This window comes from Eumetopias jubatus, unplaced genomic scaffold (assembly GCF_037043125.1).
Source record: "Eumetopias jubatus isolate StellerSeaLion01/CBP00866 unplaced genomic scaffold, mEumJub1_p1.0 scaffold_2, whole genome shotgun sequence".
Lineage (NCBI taxonomy): Eukaryota > Metazoa > Chordata > Mammalia > Carnivora > Otariidae > Eumetopias > Eumetopias jubatus.
Genome location: NW_028274808.1, coordinates 74,766,987 through 74,778,651, shown reverse-complemented (window position 1 = coordinate 74,778,651; position 11,665 = coordinate 74,766,987). Strand labels below are relative to the sequence as shown.

The following is an 11,665-nucleotide window of genomic DNA, read 5'->3' as shown; positions in this document are numbered from 1 at the left end:
TAGTGAGACATATATTTTTAATCACTTTGGTGTATAATTGGATCAGATTTTATTTTCAGTACTTTTTCATAATTTCTTCTTAGCAAGATAAGCTAGTTACAAGAAAAATAAAGTAATTTAAAGTTAATACTTGATACGAGGCTGGAATATATGTCTTTATAAAAATAAATATGTAATAGATATTTTACTTCCGAGACGAGGTAGATAAATTAAAATATTCTATAACATGATCTGCACATAAAAAAAAATAGCAATCACCAATTCAACCTGTATGAATCAAATAGCTGGAAAGTTTTTTTATTTTTGACATTTATACCATATATTTCAAGTACAAGGCCTCTGAAATACATTTTCTACTCCCCAAAACCTTGCTAAATTGAAATTCTTATTTTTCATTTACTTACTCATTACTTAATCTACCTAGGGAACTTTTCCATTCAGGCCAAAGACATATGCAATTAAACAAAAGATTTCTTTTTTTTTTTTTAATGTTTAAGTGGTATTTTCCCTTTATATACCTCATGTGGTAAAATACATCAGGAAAAGCTATTACTCTTCAGATGTTGTACCACAAATAATTATTTAGATGATGAGTTAATAAAAATTTCAAGGTCTGCTAAAGAATTATGAAGCTCATCATTCATATCTTGACTTCTAAGAAAATTTTTAAGAGTATCTAAAGCAGTTATTGCCTCATTTTTTGATGGCAAAGGGAGTTCAGTTCCTAGAGATCCATCATCATCCTCTTCGTCAGAAGTATAAAATTCAGTTTCATCTGATTTACTTTCTTCGGTCCATACCACATCACCTTCTGATGCAGCTTCACAAGTCTCCAAATCATCGTCGAGGGCAGCATACTCTTCTATAGATAAACCTTCAGGAAATTCCACGCCTGCTGCCTGAGCATGGGCAACCAAATCAAGACCGGTGTCTGTCTCTGCATTTGTCTTGTCACTTTCTCCTTTTTGAGATCTGAATCCTGCCTCTTCGTAGCTCTTAGCAATAATCTCTGGGGTCACAGCCCTCCAACAAAGGTGCAAAGTATCAACTGCATCGAGTAGGGAAAATGTAAATTCTTTGCTGCCTTCAACAGAGCTTAAAAATTTCTTGATAAGACAATGTCGATATTTGATTTTAAGGCTTTTAATAACACCTTGTTTCATAGCTATAAATTTGGAAGATAAACATGATGGAAAGAATGCTAACTCAATGGACTTTAGGTTCTTTACCTCTGGATGTGAAGGAAAAGAATCAACAAAAATCACCACTCTTCGTTGCTGGACTTGAAATTTCTCATCGAGCTTCCGCATCCATTGTTCAAATACAACTGAGGTCATCCATGCCATTCTGTTAGCTTCATAACACACAGGCAATGATTTTATACCTTTGAAACAATGTGGATTTCTGTTTTTTCCAATGATAAGCAAAGGAAGTTTCTCTGAGCCATCCATGTTTGCCCCAACCACCAGAGTTATTCTGTCTTTGCATAACTTTCCGATTGAGCATGTTTCTCCTTTAAATGCAAACGTATTTGTAGGTAGCATTCGATACAGCAGCCCAGTCTCTTTTATATTAAAAACATTTTTAGGATGATAATCATTTAAATAATAAGGAAGTACATTTTGGTGCCAGACAGTTGAAGGGTCTACTGATACACCTGTAGCTTCTACAGGTTGAGCTCTGAATACTAAACCATACCTGGATTTAAAGCGATCCAGCCAACCATTACTGCACTTAAAATCATTATGTCCCAGTTTCTGGGCAAAATCGTTAGCTTTTAGACGCAACATTGGACCATTAACTGGTACATTTAGACACTGAGCAATTCGATACCACCTCATTAATGCTTCTTCCAGATCTGTGTAAAAAGCAGTTCTCAGTCTTTTTCTCTTTGGATCAAATCTCAGAGATTCAAAGGCTTCTAGAACTTTGTCTTTATTCTTCATAATAGAAGACAATGAATTTTTCTTTATTCCATATTCAGCTGCAATTTCTGCCTTTTTCTTGCCGCTTTCTACTGCATTTATGATGTCGATCTTTTCTTCAATGGATAAACTTTTCTTTTTCTTCACTGTTACAGGCAGAGCTGAGGCATCCTCGGAAGCTTCTGCCATCTCCACCAGTGCTTATGTAGAGATTGCTCGTCTTTCTGGTGGCTGTTTCTTTAAATTTCTAAAAATTGTTAAGTAAATATATTTTCAAAGGTTCTGAGTAAGAAAAATGTTACACACAGCTAGAATATTTTGGAAGAGAAACTTCCTTCCCAGGACCTGTGCAGCTCAGTTTATAGTTTATTCAGTGTTCCAGAAGTCAAGCTAAAATAGAAATCTCATTATGTCAAACCTGTCCAGTCCTGCTGATATATTTTTGGAACTTCAATCCTTTAAGATGATCCATTTTATCCATGAGCGCATTCAACCTCCTATTAATTCTCCGCAGAAGGCCTCCGAGATAAGAAGGAAAAGCATTCAGTAATTTTCAAGCAAAATGTTACCCATTAATTTCCAAGTCTCTTCAGGGTGGAGAAGAAAGTGGTAGAATCCTTCTAGGACTTGACGGCATATCTTCTGCCTCTTGAAAATAGAAAAGAAAAGAAAAGAAAAAAAGAAAGCTATTTTAGCAATGATGTGTCAATTGAATATCAAAAAGAATATTTATACTAATTGGTTATGTTTTTAATAATAATGAAATGAACGGGAACATGTTTCTGCAAATGTAATAACCAAAGCTTCCAGGAGAAATGCTTACCTCCTAAAGGGCCTCTGTAAAAAGCCCTCTAGGTCTGCTCTGTGCTTTTGAATTCTCACTTGCTTTCAAATGCTTTGTAATATATACTTCTGAAATAATTCAGGCAAATTTAATCTGTTTTAAAAATGGGTGCTTACCAAAATTAAAGAACTAAAAATGATGCTGGATAGATCTTTGGTGGCTATTTTTCACATGAAGTCACAACTGCCCCCCTCTGACTTCTCCAAAAGAAAAACACAGTCAGACAGAAGTCACAAGGTTCAACTTTTAATAGCACATGAGAGACAGCGTCCCCTTTATAGGAGTCTGGTAGAAAAGGCTTCACTAAAAATCAAATCAAGCGATTCCATTACAAATTTTAAAAATCAAAATATTATTTTATCTAAATGCTTACAAACCTAGTAACTTTGTAGTAACTTGACACATTAGCCACATGCACAGAGGCCAGAAATAATCAACAAAATGTATAGGAATAAGCAAATGATTAAGAGGATATAATGCAGAAAAAGACCTAGACTAGAGTAAGAAGGAAAGTGACCATGGCTCTTGACGTCTCAGGACCTCCACTTCCTCATCTGTAAAATAAAGAACTTACTATACTGTAAGGATCTGGGCTTTGGTGTCAGGCACACCTAAGTTGACAAGTGATTCCGCCATTTAAATTTATGTGATCCTGGGTAGTTTACTTAACCATTTGAAGCTTCAGCTTCCTTATTTGTAAAATAGGTGTAACTACAGCCCCTACCTTATAGGATTATCGCACATTCAAGGAGATTCAGCAAGAGAGTGTAAAGCACTCAGCACAGCATTTAGCACCTTACAAAGTGTTCAATGAATGTTTGGTGGTGATCTCATCATCATTATCCTCTCTCTAATGGCCCCTTGGCTGTGTCGATCTTTATAATTTGAAGATTTTTCAAAATCCTACTTGCAAACAGAAGCCAAGAATCCCACTGAAATATATACTGAAAGCAGAGATCCTTTTAAATCAAACAGTACTGTGAGAACAGACACACGGACCTAGATGGGCTTGCCCCTATCTTCCCAGGTGGCAGGTACCCTCCAAGAATCTACAAGCTCGGGGCACACTGCAGGCCAAAGTAACAAGCTAATTTGATGAGCAGGTGTTACTACTGTGTGAAATAGTGTGGGCATGATGTTCCTCAGGTTTTTCGCTCTGTCTTTCCAGGTTTCAAGATGTCATGTGCATTTTTTGCACAAAATTTTGGACAAGAGTTTTTGTCAAAATTCCTCTGCTTTTGTTGTCTAAAAAAAGTAATTTTTATCACAGGAATTACAACTAGTAAAGGAGTTTTTTGTTGTCACTGTAAAAAAAGTCTTAATAATAATTATGATAGCCCAGGGCTTTAATTTACAAACACCTTTATTTCCTATATTCCAAACAACTCAGGAGGAAGATAAAACTGAATTTCAAAGCTCATATAGTTATAATGCGTTGAGTGCAGTCCAGAATCCAGGCTTTCTAAAGTCTACTATTCTTTTCACTATATTACAGTGTCTTTGAATCACACTGGTGTGGCCTCCTCTGATAATAGTTATACACTCTGTGTCCCCAGCACCAAGCCAAACCAAGGCAGCATTTTCAATGCCTATCTGAATCTAACAAAAACAAAACAAAACAAAACAAAACAAAACAAAACAAAAAACCCAAAAAACAAAACAAAACAAAAACAGTATCAAGCCTCTACAGAAGAACAGAAGAATACGCCTGTATGAATTCTGTGAACACAAATAGCAACCATATTCCACTATTAAGTGGGCTCACCTTCCTAAGTAAGTAAGTTTTGACCATTCAACTAAAAAACAAACAAAAGAACCTTGCTCACATATGGGATCTCTCTGCACATTTTTCTGTCATTTCCTATAAATCTACAATTACTTCAAAATAAACATTTTAAAATTATCTTGCTATTAGGAAGATACCGACCTTCAGAAATTGAGGTAGCAAGAACCAATTTTTCAAGAGAAAACCATGCAAAATTACTCCCTAAGAGAAAAAGGGACTGTCCCAGCTTCTCTCTCCCTTCTGTCTTCTGTTCTTTCCCTTCTTCTTTTCTTTCTTCCTTCTTTTCCTTCTGCCTTATTTCATCATTTGTCACAAATAAACCCTGTCATCTCAAATAACAAGGATTACAGAAAAAGTCACTTGAATTTCCTCCCATATAAAGCAATATAATATACACAGAGATTAGTGATTAACTTGATCAAATTGAAAATAATGATATGTTTCTTTAGGAAGATATTCGTTGTTTTCTGTGAGTTAACAGTATATATTTCCTTCTAAAACAGTAGTGAAACCTACAATTTTCCATGGTAACATACAATACATCTTTATTCCTGAAACAATCACATGCCTAAGGCCAAACCAGACAAGCCAGACTTTTTCCCTAGAAAAGAACGAGGCACAAATACTGCTTAATCAATGAAGTTAACAGTTTCCATTCTCCCACAGTATAATGTCTGGGATATTTCTTGCAGGGAGTAATGGCAGAAGGTAATATTTCTCAGAAGTACCCATTCTCTCAATTAAGATCATTAATCATTCTACTCCTTGAAAATATTACAGCAGAAAAATATTGTACTGCATGTTAGATACTATTTTCTCTATGTCAATGGTAAAGCTAACTAAAGAGTAAGAATAGGCAAGTCACTAAAAAAAGACTTACCAATTGAAACTCCAAGAAAACAATAGTCAATTCTACTGGTAACAAGAGAAATGTAAATCTTCTTTCAATACAGGAGATACCTTTTTGTTTTTTGTTTTTGCCTATCAGAATGGCAGTATCTAGTGTTTGCCAGAATGTCATAACATAGTTTGTGAGGAGGTATATAAATTGGTACAAAGCTTATGAAGGACAAATTAGTAATATGATACAAAAGCCTTAAAAATGTGCATAACTTTTACCCAGCAAGTCCATACCTAGGATTTTTATCCCGAAAGAATAATTATAAATATAAAAATAACCTAGCTTACACATGTCTTCATGATCTATAGCTGCATTTAGTAGCTTAAAACAATACCCATTTATTATCTCACAGTTCTGCAGGCCAGAAATCCAGGTGAGCTCAACTGGATCCTCTGCTTAGGATCTCACAAGGCAGAAATCGAGATGTTAGTTATCTGGAGGCTCTGGGGAAGAATCTGCTTGCAAGTTCATTCAGGTTATTTGCAGAATTCAACTTCTTGTGGTTGGAGGACCGAGGTCCCTGAGTTTTTTGCTGGCCCGTCAGCAGAGACTGCTCTCAGCTCCTGGTTCAGGTCCTTGACTGTGGCCCTTTTCATTTCAGCAAGAGAGAACCTTCCTCCTGTCAAATCTCTCTTACACTTCACATCTCTCGCCTTCTCTGCTGCACCAGCAAGAGAAAACTCCTTGCTCTTAAAAGGCTCCTGTAGCAGTTTAGGCCCATCCAGATTATCTCCCTTTTGATTAATTTAAAGTCAGCTGGCTACATCTGCAAAATCTCTTGTGCATGTAATACATGATGAGAATGATGTCCTATCATACTCATATGGGAGGGAATTATACAAAGTGAGAATCATTGGAAGTCATCTTAGAATTTTACCATACAACCATATTCCTCACATTGTTGTTTTTTAATTACAGACCAAACAGGAAAGAACCTAAATGTATAAAAAGGACTAAGTAAATAAATTAAGAAATACATATGCTGAAACACTACTGAGCCACTGAAGGAGAATATTTAATGATATGAAGAAAATTCCATAATATCTTAAGTGAAAAAAGCAAAATGCAAAACTGTATGGCAACAAAACCAACATATACTGTAAGTTACATAGGGGCAGAGGCTCATGGCTATTCCTACAGTGCTTAGTGCCCAGCAAACAGTAGGTTCTAAATAACAATTTCTTAAATAAATGTAGACAAAGTATATATGCATAGAAAAAAAGACACTGACAAAATGTTGAATGTTAATTCTAGATAAAGGAATTATGAAAAACTTCAGTTTTTTTCTCTTTGTAGTCAGAACAATTTCTACTCTTATATTCTACTCAGACTACTATTCACTATTCTTTAAATGTTCCATTTATCAGTATCCTCTAACAAAGGTTTGTTTCCAGATAATTACATTGTGCAATCATTAACTAAATATGTCTCCATGAAAAGGGAGGTAATGATGGAGAGTGATATAATTATTGTGACATTACCAGAATTCCCCTAGAAAAGATGTGAAGGTAGCACCTTTTTCTTTCTCTTGAGGAAATATTTATATGCAGCATACAGTATTCAACATCTAAAGTGAAGAAAAAAGGTTTTGTGCACTTTTAACTCATTGAGAAAGGAATAATATTCTTTAACCTGTTGCCCCCCTTTGTGGTCAATAAATGAAATATAGGCTGTCAGGGTTCCCACAAGCCAAGTGACTAAATAGCACCCGATTTTTCAAAAGCTGAATAATAACCAATAACAGTACAAAGGCAAATTAGTAGATAACCCCATGTCATAAACATACAGAGAAGATAACTATTACCTTTTTTCTTACTTCTCCAAACATAGATGCCAATTTAGAGAAAAGAAGTAATCTATTCTTCCTAAGAGAATGAGCAGGCAGAATTCCCCAAACTCTAGGGCAAAGAAAAAAAGAGAGGGAAGAAGGAAGGAAGGAAGGAAGGAAGGAAGGAAGGAAGGAAGGAAGAGAAAGAAAGAAAGAAAGAAAGAAAGAAAGAAAGAAAGAAAGAGAGAGAGAGAAAGAAAGAAAGAAAGAAAAAGAAAGATCCCCATCTAAGCGGGGTTAGATTTAAAATAAGGTCTTTCTGTCAGCATCAAAAATATCCCCCAAATCAAAAAAAATACCAGTTACTGCTTCCTTTTTCCAAAATAAATTACATAGAATTTCACTGTCTTCCATCACCAGCTGAAGTAGCTTCCAGTGTTTTCTCCAAGCCAACCTACATTCTAATTTCCCTTGGGGCAGCAGAAATCATGGGAAGAGTAATCCTGTGTGGAGCCTTGCACTATGTATGAGAACTAATCACGTGCAGTACCAGAATCACACCAGACTGGAGTACCTAACATGGTTAACCGCACCTTCACCAAACAGAAATTAGCATGAGTTCCAAGCAGTTCGGAATCCATCTGAATCTCTATCAAAAACATCAACAGCTGCCAAGGAAACTATCCAGCTAAGGACAAATAATTAAAGCAAATGTCCACCTTTCCAATTTAAGAAACACCTCTGAGTCTAACAATTAAATAGTTAGACTAACTCTAATGAAGCTAAGCATCCCCAAACTCAAGAGACACCTGGCAGGAATCCTTAAGGTGCCAGCCAACTCAAACAGTCAAGTACAGATCATTCAAGCACCACTGAGCACTACTATGCTCCTCTTCCTAATTACCCTTCTGAAACTAAGAATACTTGTACTTAGCTGCTAAGTTCCATTCTGTTCCTATACAACAAGAGTAGTAATTATTCTAGATTGGGATCCTTTTCTTATAATTGAGAAGACTAACATGATGGCTTTGAACAGAAAAGTCCACAGTAGGCTATAGAACTGAAGTTACAGTTTGAGTGAACTGGCATATACATTTGCTCTTCTCTTTTTGTTAAGGACAAAGCCACTTAAGATGAGGGTCCTTAATACACAGATTCATGTTTTGAGACTTCAGTACCTTTTTTTGACAGAGGAAGTGTCCTGGAGATCTCAGCCGATAAATAATGTTACTTACTTTTGAAACTTTTGTGTCCTCAGGGGTATTTACTATTCACGGATATGGGGAAGATATTTGCACAGGCATATACGATTCACCATGCTGAAACTCCCTAGAATTTGTAAAGGCAAAGGTCTATCTTTGGGCACTTAGCCATTAAAAATGTCTCATCAGCTAATATGACAAAGGCAGGTGAGAAGTACAGTCTAAAGAAGAGTTAATCCCACGGGATGCACTGTTATCCTTCGCATTTCTACAAGTGAAATGGCGGTAAAAATGAGCATGCAAGGCATTCAAAGGAAAAACAGTTCTGAACCTTGATGGGAGATGTATGTGGATGGATCAACTGTAGGTACTGTATGCAAATGAGCTTCAGGTGTGTCTAGCACCATTGTGCAGCCATACATTCCCTCCATTCAGTGCCGGGGGGTAGGGAGAGTATCCACAGTACAAGTTGGGCTCAGAGAGAAAGGATTGTTCAGCGGTTTCTGCAGACAAGGCAGTGATCTACCTAAGAAGAAACGGGGCGAGCAAATAAAGCAGAACTCAGTCATCTGGATAAAGAAATAGGAGCAGGAAAGAAAATGTATAAGGGGTCCACCGTCGGCGAGCGAGCAGCGCAGAGAGTGATTACAAAAACAGCAAGTCAAGAACTCAGGGATGCCAGGGTTGGAGGTCTGGTCTTCTTTAAGGGGGTGGGCGTGAGTGACGTGGCCGGAGTGGCGCGCTCCAAGCACCGGGGAAGCGAGGGTAAGGCGCCCGCATCCCGTCTGTTCCCTTAACCCCGCATTCCCTCCACCCTCCCACTCCCCCGCGGGATTGAAACAACCTTCTACGTGCTCTCCAGCAGCTGAGAAAGCTTTGGTTCTGTGATATGCGTGGCGGCGAGCTACGTCTACCTCCACCCTCCCGCCACCGGCTCACCGTCTGCTGGGGGGACGCCTAACGCGTGAAGCTGGGGTGTATGAGTGAGAAAGAAGGGATGCTGAGGGCTCCAGGAGACCTCCGACCACTGAAGACCAGGCCCGCGCGCCCTTCTGCAAGCTCCCGGCTCTGGCAGGTGCATTGGGACCCGGGCGCACACCCCTCTGTGATCCGGCCGCAGCCAGAAAATTACCCGGGCAACAGCACCCGCGGGGCCCCGGATGTGGTTGCTAGGGCCGCAGCGGGAGGGGCGGGGCCAGCCTCCAGGAGAGGGGCGGAGGAGGCCTCAAGGGAGGCGCGCTGGCACCATCGAGATGTGGCTGGGCCGGGCCGGATTGAGGGAGAGAGAGGCCGTCCAAGGCCAAGGACAACGCTACTTCCGGTCTCCTCACTTCCGGCTCCGCTGCTCTCTGTGTTGGTGCTGCAGGCCGGGTTGAGAGGCTGCCGGTCTGAGTGTCCTCGCGGTTGGTCAGTGTGAAGCTGTGACAGCTGCAGTTGCTCCCCGCCCCCGAGGATCCGAGGTGCGTGGGGGGAGGGGAAGAAGGAAAAGGCCCAGGTCGCGTTTCCGCTCACTTGGTGCCCGGTTTGAGGCGATTCCAGAGAGCCGCGGCAGGGATAATCCTCGACGTGAGAGCCGCCGAGTTCCCCCGCAGACAGGTGAGGGCGGAGCCGGCCCGCAGGGAAGGGAGGGGCAGGCTCGTCCGAGGTAGTTGGCGGGGGCGGACACGTTGCCTCTGGAGCTTTCCGTTCCGGACTTTCACTGGACACTGTCCCTAGGCTGTGCTGTATCTGCCCAAGTATTCGGCCTTTCGTTTCTGCCCCAACCCCCTGTGTCCCCGAAACAGCCGGTGAAAAGGGAGGACTGGCCCTTGCAAGGCTGCACTCTTTCATCCTTGCATGTGTTGGATGGGAAAAGGGGTGGCAGGATCCAGGTCTTTCTCGACGAGATCTAGGAGTGGGCCACCTTCAGGTGTGATGATATCCCGTGTTAATTTTTCTCCTCTCTCTGCATCCCTTACTTTCTCTCTCCCGCAGCGAGAGGAATGGAGATAGTGATAGTCCCTCCCAGAGGTTCATGGGGCAATCAGTGGTGCAGGTTGGAGCCTTGCCTAAGAAACGTCCCAAGTCTGTGCCTGTGAGGACGGCCAAGGAATGCTGCAGTTTGGGGAGGAAGTCGTGCCGTCGTTTTCTTGTCCGTTCCTTTTTGCCAAGTTGGTGTTTACGTGTCTAGGAAAAGGAAAGATTTTTTTTTTTTTAAGAACAGTTTCTAGACGCTTTTCCTTTTTACTTTATTGCTTCCTCTGTTGTTTTTATTTCTCTCTTGAACCCTTTGATCTCAAAAAGTTTATAGTTTACACTTACTACAGCCCTTAAGCCATCCCCTTTTAGGATTTCTGTCTCCTCCCTTTGTTTTCTTCTAGATTAAAGTACGTAATTTCTCTAACTCGTTTCTTGTCCTTGTTTTCCTTGCTCTACACGACCAACACCCTCTCCTGACCAAGTCTCACACTCATTGAGAAAATAGAAAATATTTCTAATTTTATTATTTGAATGAAAATCTCTGCCTCCGTTACTTTCATTCCTTTTCAAATTAATATATTAGTTTGCTTTAATCCTGGGTTATGCCTTGGGGTCCATAGTCTAGGAGTCTGTAACTTCCAGGGGTTTTCTCATCTGCACCCCTGAAATTATGTGCAGAACTTTGTTTCAGTGCATGGGGTGGGGGAGTTGGGGGAGAATGTCCATTTACAAAATCAAATTCTCAAAGGAGATATAAATCCTCCAGAGAGATTAAAAACCATTCCTTAGTGTCTTGTTCAAGTTAATGACAACTTTTTTTGTGGAGCTTTTATTTTTACAAACTGTAAATAGCTTGTGTTGGGAGAGTAGAAAGCAGAGGTTCTAGCTTTATACTGAAATCTCTTAAGTACTTCAAAATGTCGGTGTTTCTAAATTCTTTCCTAGACCTAGAGAAGGAAGCAAGACTGCCTACTTACTTAGTTCCTGATTTGTGGTTTTGAGGTTTCTTTTTAGGGATAGCTGTTTGTGACCAATGCTTTGGAGATCCAGTGGGTTTACAGATTAATGTGGTTAATTATTATGTAATACATATTAAATACCACCAACCTACTAGGTACAGTTCAGAACAAAAAATTTAATTTTTGTTGTTCTTTCTTTCATTTTCTTGTTTTTCCCTTGAGACTTTGGCTTTGCTAAGAATGGCAAATGAGATACTTCAGTAGTGTAGTTCTTAAATTTTTGGTATGTTGCTGCTTATCTCGTCATCCCCTTTCCTTCTC

At 39.6% G+C, this 11,665-nt stretch overlaps 2 protein-coding genes across 9 annotated transcripts in view; one reads left to right on the top strand and one right to left on the bottom strand.

Annotated features, from left to right (window-relative positions):
* Positions 1 to 235: 235 nt before the first annotated feature.
* Positions 236 to 9,535, bottom strand: TIGD4 (tigger transposable element derived 4). 2 transcript variants are annotated; one of them, XM_028104299.2, is made up of 2 exons: positions 9,366 to 9,535; positions 236 to 2,573 (listed from the first exon to the last, which is right to left on the bottom strand). In XM_028104299.2, exon 2 carries the CDS (start codon positions 2,112 to 2,114, stop codon positions 579 to 581), a length of 1,536 nt encoding a protein of 511 aa, XP_027960100.1. In that variant the 5' UTR covers positions 2,115 to 2,573; positions 9,366 to 9,535; the 3' UTR covers positions 236 to 578. The 2 variants fall into 2 exon arrangements, with proteins under 2 accessions (XP_027960100.1, XP_027960101.1); XM_028104300.2 differs by having other exon boundaries at positions 236 to 2,567.
* A 158-nt stretch (positions 9,536 to 9,693) lies between these two features.
* ARFIP1 (ARF interacting protein 1) overlaps positions 9,694 to 11,665 on the top strand; it is a 130,346-nt gene continuing 128,374 nt past the window's right edge. Inside the window, exon 1 of one of the 7 annotated variants that reach the window (XM_028104334.2) lies at positions 9,694 to 10,022. The gene's annotated coding sequence lies outside the window, so the exon portion shown is untranslated. The remainder of the gene's footprint in view (positions 10,023 to 11,665) is intronic. The other 6 variants (XM_028104327.2, XM_028104326.2, XM_028104332.2 and 3 more) reach the window with 6 other exon arrangements.

Bases quoted from the DNA above. Each gene is read 5' to 3' on its own strand.
- TIGD4 (XM_028104299.2), bottom strand. From the start codon at position 2,114: ATGGCAGAAGCTTCCGAGGATGCCTCAGCTCTGCCTGTAACAGTGAAG.